The following is a 24,984-nucleotide window of genomic DNA, read 5'->3' as shown; positions in this document are numbered from 1 at the left end:
ATCACTCATAATAACATCACTGAATAACATCACTGAATAACATCACTGAATAACATCACTCATAATAACATCACTGAATAACATCACTGAATAACATCACTCATAACAACATCACTGAATAACATCACTGAATAACATCACTGAATAACATCACTGAATAACATCACTCATAATAACATCACTGAATAACATCACTGAATAACATCACTCATAATAACATCACTGAATAACATCACTGAATAACATCACTGAATAACATCACTCATAATAACATCACTGAATAACATCACTGAATATTCAGTCTGTATATTCAATAACAGTCTGAATATTCAGATTTATTCTTCATAGCAGTATTTTATATTTATATTTATAAGATAAACTTTATTAATCCCCGAAGGGAAATTCAGGAAGTCTTGTCGATAAGTAAGAAAGAAAGTAGTAAGAGTAGTAAAAAGTAGTGAGAGCAGTAAAGTAGTGAAGTAGTAAAGTAATGAGAGTGAGAGTAGTGATTAGTCATCTGCCATTGGCTAAGGTGTTGTAGATGCTGATGGCAGTGGGGATGAAGGATCTCCTGTATCGTTCAGTCCTGCAGTGCACTGAGGTGAGTCGTCCCCTGCAGCTGCTCCTCTGGTCCATCAGGGTGTTGTGTAGGAGATGGTCAGGAGATTCCAGAATGGCCTCTAGCTTTTTCTGTGTGCGTCTCTCCACCATGGCCTGCAGTGATTCAGACCTCATTCCAGTCACTGAAGAAGCTTTTTGCACCAGTTTGTCCAGCCGCCTTGCATCCTTCTGCTTTATGCCTCCCAGCAGACTGCAGCATAAAACAGCACACTTGCTACTGTAGTTTTGTAAAACATATGTAGCATCTTCCTGCAGATGTCGAAGGACCTAAGCCGTCTTAGGAGGAAAAGCCGTCTCTGCCCTTTTTATATTGTACATCTGTGTGAAGCGACCAGTCCAACTTATTGTCCAGGTGCACGCCTAGATATCTGTAGGCTGGCACCACTTCAATCTCCGCCCCGTAGATGCTGACTGGATAAGGAGGGGGTTTAGCCCTTCGAAAATCCACTACCATCTCCTTGGTTTTAGAGGTGTTTACTAGGAGGCAGTTTTTGTGACTCCAGTCGCTGAAGGATTTTATCAGGGTTCTGTACTCCTCTTCCTGACCATTCCTGATACATGCAACAATCGCAGTATCATCAGAATACTTCTGAATGTGGCAATACTCAGAATTGTAGGTGAAGTCTGCTGTGTACAGTGTGAACAGGAATGGAGCCAAAACAGTCCCCTGTGGAGCCCCTGTGCTGCTTAGAACTCTAGCAGAGATGCAGTTCCCCAGTCTGACAAACTGGGGCCTTTCTGTCAGGTCAGTGATCCAGGACACCAATGAGAGGTCAACCCTCAACCCTTTCAGTTTGTCTCTTAGGATGATTGGTTGGATGGTACTGAATGCACTCGAAAAATCAAAGAACATAATCCTCACGTAACTTGCGGGTTCTTCCAGATGAGACAAAACACGGTGACACATGTAGAGGACAGCATCATCCACACCAATGTGCTCTCTGTAAGCAAACTGCAGGGGATCCATTGCGTGTTTAACCTCGAGTCTCAGTAGGCACAGAATCATCCTCTCCAGAACCTTCATAATGTGGGATGTGAGAGCCACCGGCCTATAGTCATTTAGTTCAGCTGGACACTTTACTTTAGGTACTGGAACTATACAAGATGTTTTCCACAGATCCGGGACCCTCCCCAATTTTAGACTCAGGTTGAAGATCCTCTGCAGAGGCTCACACAGTTGAGCAGCACAGTCCTTAAGCAGTCTAGGACAAACACCATCTGGGCCAGCTGCCTTCCCACGGCACAGTCTTCGTAACTGCAGCCTCACCCCTGTTACTGTGACAGATGGTGGAGCATGCTCAGGTGAAGGAGGGGCAAAGCTGCAGGGGTGGAGATGCACACAGGTGTAGGCAAAGGAGTTGGAGTAGATGGAGGAGGAGACATGGAGGAAGAATGAGGGGTTGTGTGTGTACAGGCTGCATTTGTAACAGTGTCAAACCTGTTGAAGAACTTGTTGAGTTCATTGGCTCCGTCCACATCATCCACATCATCCACACTTCTCTGATGTTATTCTGCTGTAGGTCTTTCTCTATTTTGTTTTTGTAGTCCTCCTTAGCCTGCTTCAATTTCCTCTTCAGCTCATATTGGACATGTTTGAGCCTTTCTTTGTCTCCATCTTTAAATGCCTCCTTTTTCTGGTTAAGGATAGCCTTGATGTCACCAGGGTTTGTTATTTGGGAAACATTGCACAGACTTTGTAGGTATAATAGTGTCTCCACAGACGTTGATGTAATCAGTGAAGCAGTCAATGTCAATGTCCATGCTGTTCCCTTCTACTCCCAGCAATACGTTCCAGTCTGTACATTCAAAGCAGTCCCTTAGAGACTCCACAGCCTCAGGTGTCCATTTCCTGACTGAGATGGTGGTTGCAGGTTGCTTCAGTACACAGGGTTTATAACAGGTCTGCAGTAAGACCAGGCTGTGATCTGACCTGTGGTGGTGGTAAGGCAGTAGAGGTCTAGGCCTCCTTGATACTTGCATGTAGTAGATCCAGTGTTTTACCTTCTCTGGTAGGACAGGTGACAAACTGGTGAAATCCAGTCTCATAGATGACTTCAGAAGAGACATTAGCATTAGCTCTTGGTTGAATGTAAACAAGTATTGCGATGATATGACTGAATTCCCTGGGAATATAATATGGTCTGAGACCAACTGCCAAAAGCTCAATGTCCTGACAGCATATCTTCTCCTTGACAGTAATATGACCAGGGTTACACCATCTCTTGTTTACAAATAAAGCAAGTCCTCCACCCTTTGTCTTGCCACTTGCCTGAGCATCTCTGTCTGCACGTTCCAGGGTGAAGTCAGGCACATTCACACAGGAGTCTTCAGTGTTTTGATTCAGCCTGGTCTCAGTAAAACACATCAGGCTACACTCACGAAATTCTCTCTGGGTCCTAACCAGTGCTTCCAGCTCCTCGCTGATGTTCACTATAGAGTTGACGTTCCTCATGATGATGGAGGGTAGGAAAGGTTTGTATCTCCATCTCCGAGCCTTTACTTTAGCATCAGCTCGACGGTGAGACCTCTTCAGCTCAGCGGGAATAGGGTGATGCACTCCAGATTTACTCCGTTGTAGTAAAAGGTCATTCCTTGTGTAGATTCTTCTTCCCATAGCAATGTCCACAGGACAATACGCAAATATAGCAGCAGTTATCAAAAATACGTCAAAAGAAAAAACTTTAAGGAGCTACAAGACTTCACTGCCAACTGCTCGGCGCGAAATTCTAGAATATGCAAATATATCTTATCTTATTATCTGATGTTTATTATCTGATGTCTAATACCTGATGTCTGATTATTATCTGATGTCTAATACCTGATGTCTGATTATTATCTGATGTTTATTATCTGATGTCTAATACCTGATGTCTGATTATTATCTGATGTTTATTATCTGATGTCTGATTATCATCTGATGTTTATTATCTGATGTCTATTATCTGATGTTCATCTGATGTCTAATGTCTGATTATCTGATGTTCATCTGATGTCTAATGTCTGATGTCTGATTATTATCTGATGTTTATTATCTGATGTTCATCTGATGTCTAATGTCTGATGTCTGATTATTATCTGGTGTCTAATATCTGATGTCTGATTATCTGATGTTCATCTGATGTCTAATGTCTGATGTTAAATGATTATTATCTGATGTCTGAATATTGAATATAATGAAATAACGTCATTATAACGACATCACATGACTCATTCTAAGTCCACTGATTGGCTGTTGGCGTCTCTGTCTGAGCCAATCAGAATCGAGGTTAAAGGAGCGATTCAGACAAAAGCAGAAGCAGAAAGAGGACAGAAGAGGACAGGTGTATAACGACGTTTAATATTTTTATTTATGATTTTTAAACATCATCATCATAATATTTAAAATGAAGTTCAGTGTGTTTGAAATGTAGGAACAGATCAATTTAAAAAATAAATAATTGTTTTACAAATTACTCGTCATAACGGTACAATGTTCACAATTTAAAACCGTAAAAAAAAAAAAAGTAAAATAAAATTAAAACACAATAACTTCTAAATTCTGACAATAAAAAATTAAAAATCCTACAGCAAAATGACAGTGAAGTTATTTCTTCTCTTCCACAAGCGACGGGATAAAATGAGCTAAAAAAATGACAGCTGATTTTAAAAAAGCGAAAACATGCACTTATCACCTTCATCATCATCACCTTCATCATCATCACCTTCATCATCATCCTCATCATCACCTTCATCATCATCACCTTCATCATCATCCTCATCATCACCTTCATCATCATCACCTTCATCATCATCCTCATCATCACCTTCATCATCATCATCATCATCATCATCCTCATCATCATTAACCTGATTTATAAATAATACAGCAGGGACGAGGGACTGATCCCAGACCAGCTCAGTGTCTCACCGAGCAGCCAATAAATACTACACTACAGTAATACACACCTACTACACCCCTACTACACACACACTCACAAACACACACTCGTACACACACACACTCACACTCACTCACACACACACACACTCACTCACTCACACACACACTCACTCACTCACTCACTCACTCACACACACACTCACACACACACACACTCACACATCACTACACACCTACTACACACACACACACTCACAAACACACACACTCACACTCATACACACTCACACACACGCTCACTCACACACACACACACTCACACACTCACTCACACGCTCACTCACACACACACTCACTCACACACTCACTCACACACACACTCTCACTCACACACACACACTCATACACACTCACACACACACTCATACACACTCACACTCACACACACTCACTCACACACACACTCACACACACACTCACACACTCACACACACTCACACACACACTCACACACTCATACACACTCACACACACACTCACTCACACACACACTCATACACACTCACACACACTCACACAATAAAGAGAAAAATGTTCACTCTCACATCCTCCTCCAGCCGGAGCTCAGCTGAGAGAACAATCAGCAGAAGGTTACAGTAATGAAGTGGTTGTGGGCGTGACGGAGCCCGTAAACACGCTGACGGAGTTCAGCGACATTAATGTTTTGTTGTTATTGATTTTAAAATGTTAAAAAGTTTAACGGTTAAAAGTTTATAACGTGTAAATTTTAAAATGCTGAAACATCTTCGAAGGTTAAAGCGTTTAAACATTGCGACGATATTCCAACTGGTTGCTAGGGTGTTGCTGTGCTAACCCAGGTGGTTGCTAGGGTGTTGCTAGGTGGTTCCTAGGTAGTTGCTATGCTAGCCCAGGTGGTTGCTAGGTGGTTACTGTGCTAACCCATGTGGTTGCTAGGGTGTTGCTATGTGGTTGCTATGCTAACCCAGGTGGTCTCTAGGGTCTTGCTAGGTGCTTGTTATGCTAACCCAGTCGGTTGTTAGGGTGTTGCTATGCTAACCCAGGTGGTTTCTAGGGTGTTGCTAGGTAGTTGCTATGGTGTTTCTAGAAGGTATCTATATGGTCCCAGGTGGTTGCTAAGGAAACTAAGCAGGTTGCTAGGGCTTCAGCAGGTGGAGGAATGTAGCTGCAGTTGTCTTCAGTGTGTCTGAATGAAGAAAGGCTCAGATCGCGTGAGAGCAGGACCGCAGAAAGACTTCGCGCGTATCGCTATTCCTAAAAGTAAACGCACCCCCGTGGCTTCCTTTAGGGAAAAGACGTACTTTGGAGCGTCGCTACGCTGGAACCGTAATTCCGATCCTTCCCAAACGCACAAGCCCAGTATTCCTGTGGGATGTTTGTGCTGAAACTCTGTGTCAAAAACTGTGACCCGTAAAAACAGAACAAACATAAAATAAAGAGAAAGAAAAGAATGTTGGCTCTGTCAACAACAATAACAATAATAACAACAATAACAATAATAACAATAATAATAATAATAATAGATAATAATAATAATAATAATAATAATAATAATCCTGTAAGCCCACTCTGCTCTTCACAGCAGTCTACAGTCAGAAATAAGGAATTATTAACGGAAATAAAAATAAACATCAGTGCTGTAACACTTTGTAAGTTAATAATCATCCGACGTTTCGTTCCTGATATCTGACGCAATTATTGATTTAAAATATTTATTTAAAACTGTGCTGTTCAGGAAAACACAGACGTCATGGAGACAATCTTTAAATACTTCCTGCATTTTATCACACAGCAGCGTTTCACACTGAGCGGAGACAATCAATAAAAAAACATAAATAAATAAAAATAAAAACTGAACAGGCGTTCGATATTCATTCTATTAACAATACGTTTAATAAAGAACATTTGGCTGCGTGTTTCACGTTATTAATAATATTAATAATAATAATAATAATAATAATAATCTTCACTGAGCTGCAGATGAAATAAATATATCCAGTGTTTCTACCGAGAATAAAACCATGATCTTATATCATATACATGTAATAAAGCTGTAATTAACACTTATGCACATTTAAACCCTTTCTCACACACACATCTTCATTATAACACTTAATACACTCCTTATGATGCCCTTATGAACAGAATAAAATTCACTGATACGCTAATTCCTACTCATAATAAACGATAAATGCAGTAAGTCACTCTGTATGAAGCCTGTCATCACATGATGATCATAATAACACGCTTATGAGACTTCGCTGGGTGTTTATTATGCTCTGTAGCGCTAACGATGCCTCGTAGCTCTCGCAGTAGTGGTTTAGGACACGCCCGATCCATATGTGCACTGACACAGTGACGTTTATACAGCAGTGACTGATCAGCTCAGTTATAACGCATCATACAGGCTTCATAGCGAGTGTTAATGAACCTTCATAACCTTTATAAACAGTGAGTTTTAATGAGCCATATATCTGAGAGAGTCTGATCCTGGATCAGTGCTAATACACCAGCAGGCCTGAGGGTTAACCTGCACACGGGCTGTGTGTGTGTGTGTGTGTGTGTGTGTGTGTGTGTGTGTGTGTGTGTGTGTGGAGTTAACACACTTTTCCAGGGATCTAAGGACAGATTCCAGGTACATAGATAATTGTGACTGACACACACACACACTCACACACACACACTCACTCACACACACTCACTCACACACACACACACACAGAGTTAATCAATGTGCACCTGGTGACCTCTAGAGAGAGACAAATAGAGACAGACAGAAAGAGAGAGAGAGACTGTTCTAGCTAAATCTCAGGCCTGCTAGCAGACACACACACACACACATACACACACTCACACACACATATACACATACACACACATACACACACACATACACTTACATACACAGACAGACAAGCAGAGAGACAGAGAGAGAGAGACAGAGAGAGAGACAGAGAGAGAGACAGGTAGAGAGAGACAGAGAGAGAGACAGAGAGAGAGACAGAGAGAGAGACAGGTAGAGAGACAGGTAGAGAGAGACAGAGAGAGAGACAGGTAGAGAGAGACAGAGAGAGAGACAGAGAGAGAGAGAGACAGAGAGAGACAGACAGGTAGAGAGAGAGACAGAGAGAGAGAGACAGGTAGAGAGACAGGTAGAGAGACAGGTGTTCTACTTCACAGGTTCCCTGAGTATTTTCATGCAACTTTACACAGGAGCTTTATTACTGATTTCTCTCTAATGCCACACACACACATACACACACACATATGCATATACACACACTCTCACACACACAGACATATATACACACACATATATATATATATATATATATATATATATATATATATATATATATATATACACACACACACACACACACACTCGCGCGCACACACACACACACGCATACGCGGGGCTGTATTGCTAACAGGCTAACAGTGCTGATGTAACAGCGCAGGTCGAGGATCAGTCTCGTGGTGAGTGTACACGTGATTATCTGTAACACTGAGAAGAACACCACGACAACACGCGGTGTACGTGTCACTTCCTGTTGTTTAAGCCTTCCTGTTCTGTCCTGTTACATCAGAATGTGACAGAAATTCAGTTTCTTATTAAAAAGCTAACGTCAGCGTTTAGCTAGTTAACGTGTGGTGTATGTATATTGCACAGTTGCTTAGCAACCGGAGACTTTAAAACATAATGTGTGTTGGTGTAAAACGTACAGAAACAGAACAGGAAAGTTAAACCGAGACCCACGCCCTGACCCTAGCCCCGCCCCCGATCCCTGGACGGCGTCTCCTCATTGGTCGGCGGAGTGCTCGAGGTTGTCGATCACCCTGCTGAGGCGGATGTTGAGGAGGCGTACCTGCGCCTCCAGGTTGTCGATCTTGTCCTCGAGCGTGGACGCGCCCTGCCTCCTCCAGTACGCAGACACCGGCCCCGTCATGAAGTACACGCCCATGATGACCAGCAGGGGGAGCACTGCCTTCTCCGGGTCGCCCTCGAACTTCTGCAGCACGTACAGGCACGAGAGCGCGAAGAACAGCACGCGCGCCGCCCAGAAGTACCGGCCCAACACGGCACGCAGAACCAACATCACTCCCCCGACAACCAGGGACACGAACCAGTACGCCAAGAACACGGCTCCCAGCAACAGCAACGCCCGAGACGGAGAACCCGACACCGAGGACGGACTGAAGTAGTGCGACAGGGTGGAGGCTGAGAGAGAGAGAGAGAGAGAGAGAGAAAAACAGGGAAAGAGAATAAAAAGTGGAAGAAGAAGAAGAGTTATTTTAAAATAATAATAATCTTCATCATCGTCTTCATCGTTGTGTGTAATGATGTTGAGTGAAATATTTCTGAACATATAAACAATCAAAGTGCATCTAACAACAGTAACAGTAATAAACAGATTATAAAGAGGTAATGAAGGGTAATTAACAGGTAATGAAGACTAATGAAGAATAAGAAACAGACAATGAAAGGAAATGAAGAGTAATTAACAGTTAACGAAGGATAATGAAGAAGTAATGAAAGTTAATAAACAGGTAATGAAGTGTAATAAATAGTTAATAAAGAGTAATAAACAGGTAATGAAGGGTATTAAGCAGGTAATGAAGGGTATTAAGCAGGTAATGAAGGGTATTAAGCAGGTAATGAAGGGTAATAAGCAGGTAATGAAGGGTATTAAGCAGGTAATGAAGGGTAATAAACAGGTATTAAGGGTTATGAAGGGTAGTAAAGGGCATTAAGCAGGTAATGAAGGGTAATAAACAGGCATTAAAAGTTATGAAGGGTAGTAAAGGGCATTAAGCAGGTAATGAAGGGTAATAAGCAGGTAATGAAGGGTAATAAGCAGGTAATGAAGGATAATTAAGGGTAATGAAGGGTAATAAACAGGTATTAAGGGTTATGAAGCAGAACACTGAGTGTAAATGACTTTGGCGTACAGTCGAGGCCCAGAGCGTCCAGCAGGTCAGTCCAGCTCCTCCACAGCGAGTCCAGCAGTGAGTCCACACCGTGTACAAACCTCTCAGTGCTCCTGGAGAAGAACTGCACACACACATACACACACACACACGCACACACACACACACACACACACACACGCGCACACACACACACTGTAACTAACTAATTAACGCAGCTGCACAGTACACTCAGTAATTACTCACTGCCTGAGAGACGCTGCTGTTTATACTGTACACCACGCTGCTGCTGAATCCTGCACTCTGATTGGTCGTCAGATGTTGATTAGTTTTCTATAACAGCAGCTCTGACAGTAGTGCAGGTTTATATTAATGCGCTCGTTTTAATACGTTATCGTTTCTATAGTAACAGCTCATTCACAGGGACGCGTACAGCAGACGCTCCACTGATAATAAACAGATTAAATAATCACTGATGTGGTGAAGTTTTTTATAAAGATATTTATTATGTTTATGTAACATTTATGGAAGGAGTCTCCAGTGTCAGCGCTTTGTAACAGTCAGAGGTAAAGCTGTAACTTTAAAAATAAAGAGAAGCTGGTGAGTGTTTACAGCTGCTGTAACGTAAGAGACAACAGGAACTAACTCATTTCACCAACGTTAAACTAAAAACTGATATATATATATATTTGTTTGTTTCTTACTTTTTGTCCTTTAATAAATAAAATTTTGTAATGGCTGGCAAATCGTTGTCTTTTTAAGAGGAATAAAACCCTTGCCATTGTGCTGTTATAGGAGGATAATCAATCCGCTCAGTATTTTATGTAAACAATAACAGTAAATATATATATATATAAATTATTTACAGTCAGCAGCAACAGCATCTTTCTTCCTGAGCTGTGATTGGTCAATGCGTGTGTGTGTGTGTGTGTGTGTGTGAGAGAGAGTGAGTGAGTGAGTGAGAGAGAGAGAGAGAGAGTGAGAGAGAGAGAGATTTGTTATCGGAAATCGCGATACATTAGTATCGGTATCGGTATCGAGGTCATAATGTTGGTATCGTGGCGACCCTCCATCTCTGATAAACCGCAGGTGTGTGTGTGTGTGTGTGTGTGTGTGTGTCCTGAGCACTCTGAGTCCCTATGCACGGTAATAAGCGCTACATACAGCAGTAATAAGCGTTATGAACCTTGTATAAGGCTTTGATGTTGTCCTCCCCGAACACGGAGCTGAGACTGTGGTACACGCCGCTCGCAGCTCTCCTCAGCCCGCCGCCGCCGCCGCCGCTCCCGCCGCTCCACTCCTTCCTGCTCCGCGCCGCCTCAGCCATCAGCAAGCAGCACACCACCAGCGCTAATGTCACCGCCTTCATCCTCTCTCTCTCTCTCTCTCTCTCTCTCTCTCTCTCTCTCAGCAGGAGGAACGCGATAAAAAAGCGGATTTATTGCGTATTTCTGTATTAATACAAACCGCTAAGCTAAGCTAGCTACAATTCCGGAAAGAAACCGTTAATTTCTTTGCTAACCTCATTCACAACCCCGCCTCTTACAGTATGATTGGCTAATACGATGCCGCTTTACACGCTGTGATTGGCTATTTTGGATACACTCAGTGCGCGCTGATTGGATACTTCACATGTCACTCATATGAAGGACAGTTCAACAAAATGGCGGCTGTTACAAACCAGGAAGAGCAAAAAAGCTAACAAGATCTCTCCTGTCGTTTTAAATTATTATATATATATATATACATTTATAATCTGTTTGTATTTTTTAAATCTTTGTTTATTAATACTACACATTCGATTCTGGTGTTTGTTTTATTTGATCTTTTCTTTTTTTACTTTAATTAATCTCGTGAATTACAACACTAACAGTGTATACAATTAATTTCATACATAAATGTAAATAAATTACAGATCTTTATAGTTTTAATCGCTTTTTGTTTTAATCGAGTCAGTGTAATGTGTCATCTCCCTTTAAATGAAATAAAATATGACATTTTCCCTTAAAAAATGCAATTATTATTATTAAATTTAGCTAATAATACTGTATTTTATAATATATCCGTGAATGTTCATATCTCAATTCATTTTTTACAACACATTTCCATAATAAACTAAAATAAACTAATTAAAGGGTTTAGACAAATTTTGTCCAAAATAAATGAACAGTGATGCCTGGAGATTTATCACAAAAGGAACAATTTCTGTTGGTGCTTTTGTGAAATGTTATAAAATAATTTTTAGCTGTGTAGAGTCTATGAAGAAGTTTCTACAAACATTTTTATAGTAGAAAAAATATACAATCAGTTCAAAATAAGCAAACTAATTCCACAATATAAGACAAGAAGAATCAAATAAATTCAAATTGATAAATTAATACACAATTATTTATTTTTTATAAAGGATTTGAAAAAGGTGTTATGGTAATCCATATTTCACAATGAGTATAATAGTGATCAGATACTGATTCTGTAGGGTTTGTCTTTTTCTTTAAAACAATAATCTGGCCAATCAGTGTGCAGGAGGGCGGGGCTTGTCGGAATACGGGTGGGATGAAACCAGCAGAGCGGAAGCGCGGCGCTGTACACTGTCACAGTGCTGCCACCTGGCGGCCGGAAATTAAAACTACAGCCACATTTACACTGACACTAGTTTATTAATATTTATTATAATTATATAATTATAGGTATGACTTCAGGGTCAGGGTGGTTTATGTGACTCTGAGTGAAATGATCATTTATTTCAGAAATGTTTGTTGATGATTAAATAGACTGAAACTGAAAGGAGAGCAGGCTGCAGTTTTCACTCTGACCGCTAGATGGAGAAAGAGTGTGTTTTTCTGTGTGCGTGTGTGTGTGTGTGTGTGTGTGTGTGTGTGTGTGTGAGTGAGTGTGTGTTTGAACAGAGAGTAAAAGGAAAGCATTGAGGATCAGCTGATCGCGCGCTCCGGTCCCGGTACTGCTCAGTGATGATGATGATGATGATGATGAGTGTTGGGGGTCGGTGCTGTGTGTCCGTGGTGTCGGTGGTGTTGTTAGTGGTGGCGTGCGCGCGCGTTGGTCAGTGTGGGCTCGTGCACGGCGGGGACCAGGTCGCGTTTGTGCGCGTGTCAGTGCAGCAGGAACCCGGCAGCAGTGTGTTACAGGGGCGCGTGCTGCAGGGACAACAACAACAACAACAACAACAACAACAACATCAAAGCGAGGAAGAGCACGAGCTGCGGGGAGACCTGCGATTGGTACACACACACACACACACACACACACACACACACACGTATATACAGTGTTACACTTTCGGCACCGCGTTTGTTGGTGACGTCATCGTCCTTGTGGATGTGTTATTACGGCGCATAACAGTCACGTGACCCTCATTACACATCTGCATGCCATCTGTGTGTGCATGTGACTCTTTATGCTTCATGTCTCCCTCACGCGGCCCCTAAACATCTCATAACCAATAGAAAGTTCTGACGTCGAAAGGTCACGTGACCTCGGCGGGTTTAGTGACGTCATAAACGCCGTGCACGCGCGCAGAGTGAAGGGGAACGTGCTGCTCGGCTTCTGTAACTCTGAAGGAGGAGTGTGCACCGTTACGGCCTGAACTACAGCAGCGTCTCACAACTAATCCCAGAGCAATGACTCCGACACTCTGCGTCAGGGGTTATTACGTTTAAACAGAAAGAACGCTGCGAGAAAAAACAGGGTTTATCAAATAAAATTAAATCTAGTAACACACTGCTCCTTATTTACATATTTCCATAAAAATGTATGTAAGAGAGAGAGAGAGACAGGGAGAGAGAGGGAGAGAGAGGGAGACAGAGGGAGAGAGAGAGAGAGGGAGAGATGGATGGAGAGAGAGAGAGAGGAGGAGAGATGGATGGAGAGGGAGAGAGGGGGAGAGATGGAGAGAGAGATAGAGGGGGAGAGAGAGGGAGAGGGAGGGAGGGATGGAGAGAGAGGGAGGGAGGGAGAGAGAGAAAGAGAGAGAGAGACGGAGAGTGATTAACAGTTATTATCGTTGTTGTTGTTGTTGTTGTTAGTAAACACATTGGGGTAAAATGCCTGAACATAACTATAATGTCAGATGTGTGACCTCATTTCCTCTTCTCAGATTAAAGACGAGCGTGAAGGCGTGAGGAGCGCGGGTCATACAGGTGATGACGATGATGTTGATGATGATGGTGATGAAGGTCAGAGGTCAAAGCCCTGGATCGGCGTGGTTCCGGTCCAGATGGAGGAGAACCGCGTCTCAAACTGCAACCAGGAGTCATTTGCCTCCACTGTAGTCAACAAGGTGAGAGAACCTCACACACACACACTCACACACACACACACACACACACACACACATACTCACAACACACTCACTCACACACACACACACACACTCACACACACACTCACACACACACTCACACACACACACACACAGTCACACTCACACACACACAGTCACACTCACACACACACACACACACACACACACACTCAGTCACACTCACACACAGACACACACTCACACAGACACTCACACACACACACACACACACACACACATACTCACACATTCACTCACACACACACACACACTCACACACACACTCACACACAGACACACACACACACACAGTCACACTCACACACACACAGTCACACTCACACACACACACACACACACACACACACACACACTCAGTCACACTCACACACAGACACACACTCACACAGACACTCACACACTCACTCACACACTCACGCACACACACACACACAGACACACACACACACACAGTCACACACACACAGTCACACTCACACACACACTCAGTCACACTCACACACAGACACACACTCACTCACACACTCACACACTCACGCACACACACACACACTCACTCACACACTCACACACACATTTTACTTAATGTGTATTTAAATATTTTATGTACAACACTTTAATATATAAATTATTATTATTATTATTATTATTATTATTATCATTATTATTATTATTATTATTGTGTGCAGATGAAGAGGGCGTTGGTTTTGGGGGCGTCGGCTCTCATCATCCTCGTGTTAAACCAGAACACACTGAGAGAGGTACACACTGTTTATAACACATCTATCACACACACACTGTTTATAACACATCTATCACACACACACTGTTTATAACACATCTATCACACACACACTGTTCATAACACATCTATCACACACACTGTTTATAACACATCTATCACACACACTGTTCATAACACATCTATCACACACACACTGTTTATAACACATCTATTACACACACACTGTTTATAACACATCTATCACACACACACTGTTTATAACACATCTATCACACACACTGTTCATAACACATCTATTACACACACACTGTTTATAACACATCTATCACACACACTGTTTATAACACATCTATCACACACACACTGTTTATAACACATCTATCACACACACACTGTTTATAACACATCTATCACACACACACTGTTTATAACACACCTATCACACACACACTGTTTATAACACACCTATTACACACACGCTGTTTATAACACATCTATCACACACACTGTTTATAACACATCTATCACACACACACTGTTTATAACACATCTATCACACACACACTGTTCATAACACATCTATTACACACACGCTGTTTATAACACATCTATCACACACACTGTTTATAACACATCTATCACACACACACTGTTTATAACACATCTATCACACACACTGTTTATAACACATCTATCACACACACACTGTTTATAACACACCTATCACACACACACTGTTTATAACATCTATCACACACTCCTGTGCTTTACAGATGGACGTGTCTCAGCTTCTCTCTAAACCCATCATCATCATACAGAACTCAGAGAACGTCACTAAACTGTTCGGGGCTCTGCTCAGGTAACACACACACGCACGCGCAAACACACACACACACACACACACACACACACACACACACACGCGCGCAGACACATAAATGTGTAAATGTTTGTGAATTGATTTTGCAGAGGTCTTCATGCGACTGCGAGAATCACATACAAAACATTTCTACAGAATAACCTGGTGAGCTGTAACACACACACACACACACACACGCAGTTAGTACACTACACACACATCATGTAAAATGTGTGTGTGTGTTAAAGGGTGCGACTCTCACTCTGTGGTCGAGTTGCGGTCGCTCCAGATGGGGGCGCTATGGAGAGTGGCAGGGCGTCGTCTGCACCGGAGAGACCAACTCACCTGTACAGGTACAACACGGGCGTCCTGCTATGTCCCAAACCACACACACTTCACTACCTAGTGCACTGCTGGAACACCTCAGGTCACATGTTCAACCAGTTCTAGAATTCCCAGATCCGGGTTCAGGAACAGAACACACAGAACCTTCTAGAAGTCTAGCTCAGTGTGTGTTAGTGTGAGTATGTGTTAGTTATATCTTTAACTCTCTATGTGTGTGTGTGCGTGTGTGTTTGTCAGAAATATCTGCAGCAGTTGTGGAACACGGTGGTGCTAATCGCTCTGATCCTCTCCACCGGAGTCCTCGTTCACGCCCGGTGGCAGTACCACGACGACCAGCTCACCGACCAGCTGCAGGTGAGAACCCAGGAACAAAGACCCCAAAAATCACCAAGACAGGAGAACATAGAACCCTGTGAACATAGAACCCTCAAACACCAACACTCTCTTTAAACACCAACATAGAACATAGAACCCTGTGCTGTAGAGCTCAGCGTCTAACAGTTACATGAGGAAAGTTGCTGGTATTCAGAGTCGAGTTACGCAGCTGCTTCTGAGCTCCACATTCAGATTATTAAAATCACCTGCATGTAGTTCCCACCTCCTTCAAACACCAACGCTCCCCTTTAACACCAACGCTCCCCTTTAACACCAACGCTCCCCTTTAACACCAACGCTCCCCTTTAACACCAACGCTCTCCTTTAACACCAACGCTCCCCTTTAACACCAACGCTCCCCTTTAACACCAACGCTCCCCTTTAACACCAACGCTCTCCTTTAACACCAACGCTCCCCTTTAACACCAACGCTCTCCTTTAACACCAACGCTCCCCTTTAACACCAACGCTCCCCTTTAACACCAACGCTCTTCTTCAAACACCAACGCTCTCCTTTAACACCAACACTCTCCTTCAAACACCAACGCTCCCCTTTAACACCAACGCTCTCCTTCAAACACCAACGCTCTCCTTTAACACCAACGCTCTCCTTCAAACACCAACGCTCTCCTTTAACACCAACGCTCTCCTTTAACACCAACGCTCCCCTTTAACACCAACGCTCCCCTTTAACACCAACGCTCTCCTTTAACACCAACGCTCTCCTTCAAACACCAACGCTCTCCTTTAACACCAACGCTCTCCTTTAACACCAACGCTCCCCTTTAACACCAACGCTCTCCTTTAACACCAACGCTCCCCTTTAACACCAACGCTCTCCTTCAAACACCAACGCTCTCCTTTAACACCAACGCTCCCCTTTAACACCAACGCTCCCCTTTAACACCAACGCTCCCCTTTAACACCAACGCTCTCCTTTAACACCAACGCTCCCCTTTAACACCAACGCTCTCCTTTAACACCAACGCTCCCCTTTAACACCAACGCTCTCCTTCAAACACCAACGCTCTCCTTTAACACCAACGCTCCCCTTTAACACCAACGCTCCCCTTTAACACCAACGCTCCCCTTTAAACACCAACGCTCCCCTTTAACACCAACGCTCTCCTTTAACACCAACGCTCCCCTTTAACACCAACGCTCTCCTTTAACACCAACGCTCCCCTTTAACACCAACGCTCTCCTTCAAACACCAACGCTCTCCTTTAACACCAACGCTCTCCTATAACACCAACGCTCCCCTTTAACACCAACGCTCTCCTTTAACACCAACGCTCTCCTTTAACACCAACGCTCCCCTTTAACACCAACGCTCCCCTTTAACACCAACGCTCCCCTTTAAACACCAACGCTCCCCTTTAACACCAACGCTCCCCTTTAACACCAACGCTCCCCTTTAACACCAACGCTCTCCTTTAACACCAACGCTCCCTTTTAACACCAACGCTCTCCTTTAACACCAACGCTCTCCTTTAACACCAACGCTCCCCTTCAAACACCAACGCTCCCCTTTAACACCAACGCTCTCCTTTAAACACCAACGCTCCCCTTTAACACCAACGCTCTCCTTTAAACACCAACGCTCCCCTTTAACACCAACGCTCCCCTTTAACACCAACGCTCCCCTTTAACACCAACGCTCCCTTTTAACACCAACGCTCTCCTTTAACACCAACGCTCTCCTTCAAACACCAACGCTCTCCTATAACACCAACGCTCTCCTTTAACACCAACGCTCTCCTTTAACACCAACGCTCTCCTTTAACACCAACGCTCCCCTTTAACACCAACGCTCTCCTTCAAACACCAACGCTCTCCTTTAACACCAACGCTCTCCTTCAAACACCAACGCTCTCCTATAACACCAACGCTCCCCTTTAAACACCAACGCTCTCCTTCAAACACCAACGCTCTTCTTCAAACACCAACACTCTCCTTTAACACCAACGCTCTCCTTCAAACACCAACACTCTCCTTCAAACACCAACACTCTCCTTTAACACCAACGCTCTCCTTCAAACACCAACGCTCTCCTTCAAACACCAACGCTCCCCTTTAACACCAACGCTCCCCTTTAACACCAACGCTCCCCTTCAAACACCAACGCTCTCCTTTAAACACCAACGCTCTCCTTTAACACCAACGCTCTCCTTCAAACACCAACGCTCTTCTTCAAACACCAACGCTCCCCTTTAACACCAACGCTCCCCTTTAACACCAACGCTCCCCTTTAACACCAACGATCTCCTTTAACACCAACGCTCTCCTTTAACACCAACGCTCTCCTTCAAACACCAACGCTCTCCTTCAAACACCAACGCTCCCCTTTAACACCAACGCTCCCCTTCAAACACCAACGCTCTCCTTTAACACCAACGCTCTCCTTCAAACACCAACGCTCTTCTTCAAACACCAACGCTCTCCTTTAACACCAACGCTCCCCTTTAACACCAACGCTCCCCTTTAACACCAACGCTCCCCTTCAAACACCAACGCTCTCCTTTAAACACCAACGCTCCCCTTTAACACCAACGCTCCCCTTTAACACCAACGCTCCCTTTTAACACCAACGCTCCCCTTTAACACCAACGCTCCCCTTTAACACCAACGCTCCCCTTTAACACCAACGATCTCCTTTAACACCAACGCTCTCCTTTAACACCAACGCTCTCCTTCAAACACCAACGCTCTCCTTTAAACACCAACGCTCTCCTTTAACACCAACGCTCCCCTTTAAACACCAACGCTCTCCTTTAACACCAACGCTCTCCTTTAAACCTGAAAACAATCCGGGATAGAAATTGGCTTCCACACTCATCATTCAGCAGCTCATAGAATAGCACTTGATCCAGCACATCATGTTATTTTACATTTCATATTTTATTTCGTGCTCCAACAGTTATTTGTGCACAGGTTGTGAAATCGTAGTGTGTGTGTGTGTGTGTGTGTGTGTGTGTGTCTCAGCTTCACCCCAAACAGGAGCTACTGAATAAACTTTCTGTGTTAAAGACCCGGAAATACCGAAAGAGGAAACACACCGAGCCGCCTGACACGGAGAACTGCGCTGTGTGTTTAGAGCAGTACACTACTAACCAGGTAACACACACATACACACACACACACACACACACACACACACACCCTCTGTTGTGTATTCCAGTTATTTCTGTCATTTCAGATCATGACTTTGTACCTTACAAAAAACATTTGTTGAGGAAATCTGAACTTTCTCACTATGTGTGTGTGTGTGTGTGATGCGCATGTGTAATATGTACATGTGTGTGTGTGTGTGTGTGATGTGCCTGTGTAATATGTACATGTGTGTGTGTAGTGTTTGAGGGTTCTGCCATGTCTACATGAGTTCCACAGAGACTGTGTGGATCCGTGGCTTCTCCTGCAGCAGACGTGTCCTCTCTGTAAACGCTGTGTACTCGGTACGTCTATCTCTCACACACACACACATTCAGACGCACACACTCACACACACTCAGACTCACACACTCACACACATTCAGACGCACACACTCACACACATTCAGACACACACACTCACACACACTCAGACGCACACACACACACACACATTCAGACACACACACTCACACACATTCAGACACACACACTCACACACACACATTCAGACACACACATGAAAACCTACGTTAGAATGTAAAGAGAAGTTCCAGACACAGGAACCTGGACTCATTTTAGTTCCTGCTCCAGAATCGGTACTTTCCTGCAAACTGGGAACTCTTATGGGCGGAACTTAGTAAATTAAACGTCATACTCAGTCTTTACATATATATAAATATATATAGAATAAAGATGATTTGTAAATAATTAGAAGAACACAGAGACAGGAAGTTGTTTAAATGTGTTTAGATGCATGTTTAGGCGGGGGTTTAGACGGGTGTTTAGGCGCGTGTTTAGACGGGTGTTTAGACGGGTGTTTAGGCGCGTGTTTAGGCGCGTGTTTAGATGTGTTTAGACGCGTGTTTAGACGGGTGTTTAGGCGAGTGTTTAGACGAGTGTTTAGACGGGTGTTTAGACGAGTGTTTAGGCGGGTGTTTAGACGCGTGTTTAGACGAGTGTTTAGACGGGTGTTTAGACGAGTGTTTAGGCGGGTGTTTAGACGCGTGTTTAGGCGGGTGTTTAGACGCGTGTTTAGGCGGGTGTTTAGACGCGTGTTTAGGCGGGTGTTTAGGCGCGTGTTTAGATGTGTTTAGACGCGTGTTTAGATGTGTTTAGACGGGGGTTTAGACGCGTGTTTAGGCGGGTGTTTAGACGCGTGTTTAGACGGGTGTTTAGACGCTTGTTTAGACGCGTGTTTAGGCGGGTGTTAACACGCGTGTTTAGACGGGGGTTTAGACGCGTGTCTAGGCGGGTGTTAACACGCGTGTTTAGACGAGTGTTTAGGCTGGTGTTTAGACGCGTGTTTAGACGGGTATTTAGACGAGTGTTTAGACGAGTGCTTAGACGGGGGTTTAGATGGGGGTTTAGACGGGGGTTTAGACGGGTGTTTAGGCGGGGGTTTAGACGGGTGTCTAGGCAGGTGTTTAGACGAGTGTCTAGGCGCGTGTTTAGACGGGTGTTTAGACGGTGTTTAGGCGGGGGTTTAGACGGGTGTTTAGACGAGTGTCTAGGCGGGTGTTTAGACGCGTGTTTAGACGGGTGTTTAGACGGGTGTTTAGACGGGTGTTTAGATGTGTTTAGACGCGTGTTTAGGCTGGTGTTTAGACGCGTGTTTAGACGGGGGTTTAGACGCGTGTTTAGACGGGGGTTTAGACGCGTGTTTAGACGGGGGTTTAGACGCGTGTTTAGACGAGTGTTTAGACGGGGGTTTAGACGCGTGTTTAGACGAGTGTTTAGACGCGTGTTTAGACGGGGGTTTAGATGCGTGTTTAGGCGGGGGTTTAGACGGGGGTTTAGACGGGGGTTTAGACGCGTGTTTAGACGAGTGTTTAGACGGGGGTTTAGACGGGGGTTTAGACGGGAGTTTAGACGCGTGTTTAGACGAGTGTTTAGACGCGTGTTTAAACACGTGTATGATGTTCTGAGTTTGGAGCTCCAGTTTTCCTTCCTGATCATATAAACTGTTTATAATTGTTATAAACTGTTAAAACTTGTGATAGAGTAAACTCCCCCCCCCCCCTCTCCTTCACTGCAGGGAATTTCTGCTGAAGTTCTGAACTTCCGGCTCACGCTGGAGCCTCTATCAGGTCAAATCATCTCAAGATGTCAATTTCTAGGAACCCTCATACTGTACATGCAGCGTCTCCATGGAAACGAACCCTGACCCCTGACCCTGATGATCTGAAATACTTCCTGACTTTAGATTTTTTTTTTTTAAATCCTGTGTGACTGTACAGTATGTGTGTGTAGAATGACATTAGACACACACAGTGTCATGATGTGTGTGTGTGTGTGTGTGTGTGTGTTTCAGATCATCACACACACATTTCAGAGACAGGAGAAGAATTTCCATCCTCCTGTTTTACTCCTAATGAAGATGTCATCAGTGTTTAGGGCTTTAACTCTTGTTTGTTCATCTGTGTTTTAGTGTTTTTATTTATATTAGTTATAACTATTTAAAACTGAATTCCGTTAAGAAGAATTTCACCTGCAGAGCTCAGAGTGACGGAGAGACAAATCTAAATTTATTTCATTTAAACCTGTATAAAAATGTTTAAGAAAATAAAAAAAAATCTCTTTAAAAGCTAAGAGCAGTGAGAGTGTTAATTCTCCTGATTACACTGATGGAAGGATGAAAAAGAGAAACAGTGAAAGAAATACTGAATAAATGGATGAAAGAAAAGAAAGAAATTTTAAAAATTGCATTTTCTTAAACCTTATTGAGGATCAAACATTTTACACCACGCTGCTGCTGAGTTCTGCACTCTGATTGGTCGTCAGGTGTTGATTAGTTTTCTATAACAGCAGCTCTGACAGTAGTGCGGGTTTATATTAATGCTCTCGTTTTAATACGTTATCGTTTCCATAGTAACAGCTCATTCACAGGGACGTGTACAGCAGACGCTCCACTGATAATAAACTCATAATATGTTAAAGTTTTCTATAATTTATTCAACATGTATGGAAGGAGTCTCCAGTGTCAGAGGTAAAGCTGTAACTGTAAGTTTTCCGACGTCTTCAGGACAGAGGAGTTTACGCTTCTTTGCGGTTTCTCACTAACATGCGGAACAAGCTGCGATTTTTTCTCTTATTATCTTGGAGAGAGAGAATAAAGACGCTGGTGAGGGAACAAGTGTTTATAGCTGCTATAACGTAAGCGACAACAGGAACTAACTCATTTTGCAAATGTCCCACAACATTAAACAGATTAAAAGTTCATCATGTCGTTAACTTACTGTAAGTACAAAATTCCGTGAAGTTAAAATTGTAATTGTTGGTAAGTTGCTGTGGTGTAAGAGGAATAAAACACTCAGGGACGTGCTGTTAGAGGAAAATAATCAACATCAGGGTGATAACAGTAACTCCGTTTCATCACACCGCCGTCTTTGATTATTTTCCTTTAACAGCACGTCGCAGGTGTTTTATTCCATACAAGGTCTCAATAAGAGCGAGTTAAAGTGAAGCTACAGATTGATGACATCAGCGTGAATTTAAATTCTCCACACTTCATTCTCAAACTGTATAAAGTTTATAAAAACCAAAAACTCGACTGAAATCAAAGAAGCAGCAGCAGCAGCAGTGTGGGAAAAGAACAGCTCTGTTTCTCTGCACACAGTAAATTGTGTAAAAAATATAATTTAATTCTCATTTCACTCTTTAGACAGAAAGAAACTTTTCAGAACTTTTCAGCGGTTTCCTACGAGACGCCTGTAGAATCACAGGTTTGCTTCCACGCAGAAGAATTCCTTCTGAACCGCGGGTCGATTGCGCAATTCCATTCGTATTCGTCTGTTTGCTCTGTCTATCCTATTTATCTAAAAATACATTCTGAATGCAAATATACCGACTGCAATTCATAATAATAATAATAATAATAATAATAATAATACGTTAGTTCTTTTGCACAGAGACGTAGTTATAGCATCAAATATTCCGCTTTTTAGTGAAGAATTACTCATCACTAGTACATTTTATCACTAGCTGAGATTATTGCTCTATTTCGCCCCCTAGAGGACTAACAGCTGTTCTTTTTCCCAAATCTTTCAGATCAATCTTTCAGGTTGGATTAGACCCTCTATCAGATGAGACTCTGTCAAATTAGAACTTCTATCAGATTAGACCCTCTATGAGATTAGTCCCTTTATCAGATTAGAATCTCCATCACATTAGATTAGACCCTCTATCAGGTTAGACCCTCTATCAGGTTAGACCCTCTATCAGGTTAGACCCTCTATCAGATTAGAATCTCCATCACATTAGATTAGACCCTCTATCAGATTAGACCCTCTATCAGGTTAGACCCTCTATCAGATTAGACCCTCTATCAGATTAGAATCTCCATCACATTAGATTAGACCCTCTATCAGATTAGATCCTGTATCAGGTGGGTTCCAGCCCCAGGCCGTATGTGACACCCCCGGTCTGAACATAATAATCATTTCAGAGTCAAATGTACTGAACTCTTGGGGCAAACGGCACCAAGTCTGGAAAAAAGTACTGAGATGACGTTAAACAGACATTGAACTCTCTCTCACACACACACACACACACACACACACACACACACACCCAGGAACACGCACACACACACGCACACACACACACACACACACACACAGGAACACACGCACACACATACACACACACACACACACACACACACACACACAAACACACATACACACACACATACACACACACATACACACACACACACACAAACACAGTGTTCAGAACAGAATTTATTTCCACTGAATTTGACTTTTATCTCTACATCGTATCCCAAAATGCTTTGCTGTAAAAATGGAAGTTCTCTCAGGTGGATCTTTCTCACACACACACACTGTTACTTCACCTGAAGATAATCAGAAGTGTTTAGTGCTCCTGTGTGTCAATAATCAGTTACACAACTCAATGCAATCATAATATCGTTGCCATGGTTACTTCAAACTGAAGTAGGAGGCGGCCTGCGTAGGGGGCGGGGCCACGCTCCTGGGTGGAGGAGGTGTGACAGGGAAGCGTCTGAAGGAGCGACACGTGTCCTGATCTGAGAAGACAAGGACAATCCCAAAAATCTGTTCAGGGGAGCTCCAGTCACAGGATGAATGACATCATAAATCATGTGATGATGTCACAAACCACATGATGATGTCACAAACCACAAGATGACATCATAAAAGCACGATTAAAGATTCGGCTGTTATTGTTGGAGGAAATGAGAAAGCGCTTAAAGCTGCTTTAAAATCAGCTTAATCTGGATTTATATTTATTTATTTATTTATTTGTTTACTTGTTTATTAAAGGACATGGTTGTGATCGTGGTTTATACGTGGGATACGCACACGTCTCATACCGTAACCTCTCCCTCTCCTGCTTCAGCACTTTGGCATTCATCCGTTTAAATTTAAATCAAATTCTTTTCCTTAAATTTAAAAAAAAAAAAAAAAGTGCTGACGGGTTTTTGGTTCCGTTTCAGTCCCGCTGGATCAGAATCAGGACGTAATCCCGTCTGTGTGTTAATAAAAATATATATAAAAAAAAAAAATCTGGCAACTAGATGACGATCCATATCGCCATGGCAACGGAAGCACATCATGACGGGATCATGCCTTTGTTCCTCTTCCTGTCCGCCAGCGTTCGGCGATTGTGATTGGCTCCTCGACCCTTGTTCGCTTCCTTCCTGCGGCGATCCA

General features: G+C 43.1%; 3 protein-coding genes across 5 annotated transcripts in view; 1 reads left to right on the top strand and 2 right to left on the bottom strand.

Annotated features, from left to right (window-relative positions):
* Nucleotides 1-3,942: 3,942 nt before the first annotated feature.
* Nucleotides 3,943-11,030, bottom strand: bri3bp (bri3 binding protein). 2 transcript variants are annotated; one of them, XR_008300837.1, is made up of 4 exons: nucleotides 10,659-11,030; nucleotides 9,494-9,596; nucleotides 4,425-8,762; nucleotides 3,943-4,292 (listed from the first exon to the last, which is right to left on the bottom strand). XR_008300837.1 is itself a non-coding variant. In XM_053228972.1 (3 exons), exons 1-3 carry the CDS (start codon nucleotides 10,839-10,841, stop codon nucleotides 8,344-8,346), a joined length of 705 nt encoding a protein of 234 aa, XP_053084947.1. In that variant the 5' UTR covers nucleotides 10,842-11,030; the 3' UTR covers nucleotides 3,943-8,343. The 2 variants fall into 2 exon arrangements, 1 of the variants encoding a protein (XP_053084947.1); XM_053228972.1 differs by having other exon boundaries at nucleotides 3,943-8,762.
* A 1,239-nt stretch (nucleotides 11,031-12,269) lies between these two features.
* rnf215 (ring finger protein 215) lies at nucleotides 12,270-23,222 on the top strand. 2 transcript variants are annotated; one of them, XM_053228969.1, is made up of 10 exons: nucleotides 12,303-12,711; nucleotides 13,587-13,769; nucleotides 14,504-14,575; nucleotides 15,333-15,418; nucleotides 15,529-15,583; nucleotides 15,667-15,771; nucleotides 16,001-16,117; nucleotides 19,124-19,255; nucleotides 19,491-19,593; nucleotides 21,327-23,221. In XM_053228969.1, exons 1-10 carry the CDS (start codon nucleotides 12,442-12,444, stop codon nucleotides 21,338-21,340), a joined length of 1,137 nt encoding a protein of 378 aa, XP_053084944.1. In that variant the 5' UTR covers nucleotides 12,303-12,441; the 3' UTR covers nucleotides 21,341-23,221. The 2 variants fall into 2 exon arrangements, with proteins under 2 accessions (XP_053084945.1, XP_053084944.1); XM_053228970.1 differs by lacking the exon at nucleotides 14,504-14,575 and having other exon boundaries at nucleotides 12,270-12,711; nucleotides 21,327-23,222.
* Nucleotides 23,223-24,015: 793 nt separating this feature from the next.
* The window catches only part of ascc2 (activating signal cointegrator 1 complex subunit 2), a 34,103-nt gene continuing 33,134 nt past the window's right edge, over nucleotides 24,016-24,984 (bottom strand). The window contains exon 19 of the mRNA XM_053228968.1: nucleotides 24,016-24,984. This exon is cut by the window's right edge and continues 71 nt beyond it. Coding sequence (XP_053084943.1) covers nucleotides 24,884-24,984 — 101 coding nt within the window. The 3' untranslated portion in view covers nucleotides 24,016-24,883.

This window comes from Pangasianodon hypophthalmus, chromosome 24 (assembly GCF_027358585.1).
Source record: "Pangasianodon hypophthalmus isolate fPanHyp1 chromosome 24, fPanHyp1.pri, whole genome shotgun sequence".
Classification (NCBI taxonomy): Eukaryota; Metazoa; Chordata; class Actinopteri; order Siluriformes; family Pangasiidae; genus Pangasianodon; species Pangasianodon hypophthalmus.
Note: the sequence above shows the minus strand (reverse complement) of the source record. Positions and strands in the feature narration are given on the sequence as shown.

Excerpts from the sequence above, each read along its gene's own strand:
- bri3bp (XM_053228972.1), bottom strand. The coding sequence starts at position 10,841 with ATGAAGGCGGTGACATTAGCGCTGGTGGTGTGCTGCTTGCTGATGGCT. Across the intron at positions 9,597-10,658 it reads ACATCAAAGCCTTATACAAG|TTCTTCTCCAGGAGCACTGA; the intron begins GTTCATAACGCT and ends GTGTGTGTGCAG. Across the intron at positions 8,763-9,493 it reads GGACGCTCTGGGCCTCGACT|CCTCCACCCTGTCGCACTAC; the intron begins GTACGCCAAAGT and ends TCTCTCTCTCAG.
- rnf215 (XM_053228969.1), top strand. The coding sequence starts at position 12,442 with ATGATGATGATGATGATGATGAGTGTTGGGGGTCGGTGCTGTGTGTCC. Across the intron at positions 15,584-15,666 it reads CATTTCTACAGAATAACCTG|GGTGCGACTCTCACTCTGTG; the intron begins GTGAGCTGTAAC and ends TGTGTGTTAAAG. Across the intron at positions 15,772-16,000 it reads AGACCAACTCACCTGTACAG|AAATATCTGCAGCAGTTGTG; the intron begins GTACAACACGGG and ends TGTGTTTGTCAG.